The sequence below is a fragment of the Populus euphratica genome, unplaced genomic scaffold, assembly GCF_000495115.2.
Source record: "Populus euphratica unplaced genomic scaffold, PopEup_1.0 scaffold896.1, whole genome shotgun sequence".
Classification (NCBI taxonomy): domain Eukaryota; kingdom Viridiplantae; phylum Streptophyta; class Magnoliopsida; order Malpighiales; family Salicaceae; genus Populus; species Populus euphratica.
In genome coordinates this window covers 24,715-26,797 of record NW_011500765.1, presented here as the reverse complement: position 1 = coordinate 26,797, position 2,083 = coordinate 24,715, and the positions used below count along the sequence as shown (strand labels likewise).

At 30.1% G+C, this 2,083-nt stretch overlaps 1 protein-coding gene across 1 annotated transcript; it reads left to right on the top strand.

Moving 5' to 3' along the window:
- The first annotated feature begins 647 nt into the window (after positions 1–647).
- Positions 648–1,640, top strand: LOC105116311 (uncharacterized). Its single transcript, XM_011013599.1, has 3 exons — positions 648–993; positions 1,078–1,127; positions 1,534–1,640. Exons 1-3 carry the CDS (start codon positions 666–668, stop codon positions 1,576–1,578), a joined length of 423 nt encoding a protein of 140 aa, XP_011011901.1. The 5' UTR covers positions 648–665; the 3' UTR covers positions 1,579–1,640.
- The last annotated feature ends 443 nt before the right edge of the window (positions 1,641–2,083 follow it).

Below are 2,083 nucleotides of genomic sequence, written 5' to 3'. Positions count from 1 at the left end.
TGAAAGTGAGAAAGGATATATATATATATAGCACAATACAATAGATATTTCAAGTTAATGTTAATATACAATATCATTTATTTTTATATCTTCAAGTGACTATACCTTTAATGAATAAATAGATGAAACTATCATGTTTTCTTTTAATATTTGAGATAGACAAAGATAGTACCTGTGTTTCAAATAAATTTTTTTTGCAAATCTGATGAAATTTTTTTAATTTTATTGTTTAAATATATTTATTTAATACATAAAATAAATTTTTTTAGTGTGAATAATTAAAAAGTATTATTATTATTTAAATATTTTATTTTTTAACACGATTTTATTACGAATGAATTACGCACTTTATGGATGCACAGAACCTTTAGTTTAGAGGTTCATTAAAGTGTGTTTTTTTTTTTTACCATTGCTGGCTTATCTTCCAAAATAAGATTATTTGTACAATTATGGAACAACTTCGTTACGCTTCACAAAACACACATGTATTAAAGAAAAACAACGCTGAATGGTACGAACGGTGACGTTTTCTAACTATACCCATCTGAATTCCATTCCGCTGTATCTTGTATTGTGTGGTTGGCGCCAGACCGGCGATAATATGTGGACGTGGCACAATCTCTGTCTCTCCGTGGTTGATTAATAAAAATAAATACAAAAGAAAAATGAAATCCCCTGCTAAAGCTGCAGTTTGCAGTGGATCGTGGGGTGCCATGGAAGCAACAGCAATTTCTTCTTTAAAGCTGTTAATAACATTTCCTGCAGACAAGAAAGCTCTAAATACTACTAGGAAGAAGAGAGATACAATCCAATTCTCCGATCAGTTTCCAAATTCAAAATCAAGTACCGGACCTTCTCCTACTGGGATTCCAATTAATGGAAGAAGATTAAAAACCAGGTCGAAGATCTTAGCCATCAATGACCATGGTATTTCGGCTGCAGCAGATATAGCCCAAGTGGAGGTCACCTGGCAAATTATTTTTGGAGCTATAGGTAGAGTATTACGGTTAATAATAAAGGGCCCAATGCGTTATAATTTGTGTGTCTAAGCAAAATTACAAATTAATTAATATGCAGCTGGTGTAACACCCTTCGTTGTAGCTGGGATTGAGTTCAGCAAAAGAATAGTAAGTACTATTGCATATCTCAACCTTACTTTTCTACTGCTCCTTCATTGTTGAAGATTACTGCTTCCTTTATGTTTTTTAAGTTTTTTTTTCATGAATTACATTTAATAAGATTTCAAATTCTGAAAAACAAAAAGGAGAAAAATATATATGCATTTCAAGAATATCATTCCAAAATAAATCAATTGTTGTTATTTATCAATTTATATTTCACAAACAGTTGTTATTTATCAATTTAACTGATTATTGTGGATGAATTATGATACTCAACAGTCCGTATCTATTCAATACAAGGGTCCTTGTAATATATTTTAATTGGTGATGTAATTTTTTAAAATAAATATTTTGATTTTCACATACAAACTGAAGGGATTTATAACCTTATGTTTACATACATGGAAGATAGCACAACGAAGGTGTCAAGTATGTGGGGGATCTGGACTTGTTTTAAAGGACAAGGATTATTTTCGTTGCCCAGAATGTGGTAAGACTTTTCTTCTTTTTTTTTTTTTTTTTTTTATTTTTTTTTTTTTTTTTTTTTTTTTTAATTCTTTTTTTTTTTTTTTTTTTTTTTTTAATTCTTTTTTTTTTTTTTTTTTTTTTTTTAATTCATTTTTTTTTTTCTGTTTTTTTTGGTAAGTTGACGTATATATTAAAGGAAAACGATACAAAGATTATAAGGGGCATACCCCAGATTTACAATGAGAACAGAAACGTAAAACAACAGATGGCTACATCGTATGATGAAATCTTAGTTGTTCCCAAGCTATTTTGATCGAGAATCTGTGATTTGGTGAATCCAGCCAAACAATCTCATCATTTTGCCCTATCATAGGATTAGAATTGGAAGGAATAGCTTCTACAATGGGGTGCCATCCAATAGCGTGAGTGGTAGGAATTTTCCATTCTGAGTTATGAATCAGCATATTCACCTTCGCGTTCTTTTCCATACCTGA

What these genes read in the sequence shown, in the direction of transcription:
- LOC105116311 (XM_011013599.1), top strand. Translation starts at nt 666, where the DNA reads ATGAAATCCCCTGCTAAAGCTGCAGTTTGCAGTGGATCGTGGGGTGCC. An exon ending in AATTATTTTTGGAGCTATAG is followed by an intron (nt 994 to 1,077) that starts GTAGAGTATTAC and finishes ATTAATATGCAG; the next exon opens with CTGGTGTAACACCCTTCGTT. An exon ending in TTGAGTTCAGCAAAAGAATA is followed by an intron (nt 1,128 to 1,533) that starts GTAAGTACTATT and finishes CATGGAAGATAG; the next exon opens with CACAACGAAGGTGTCAAGTA.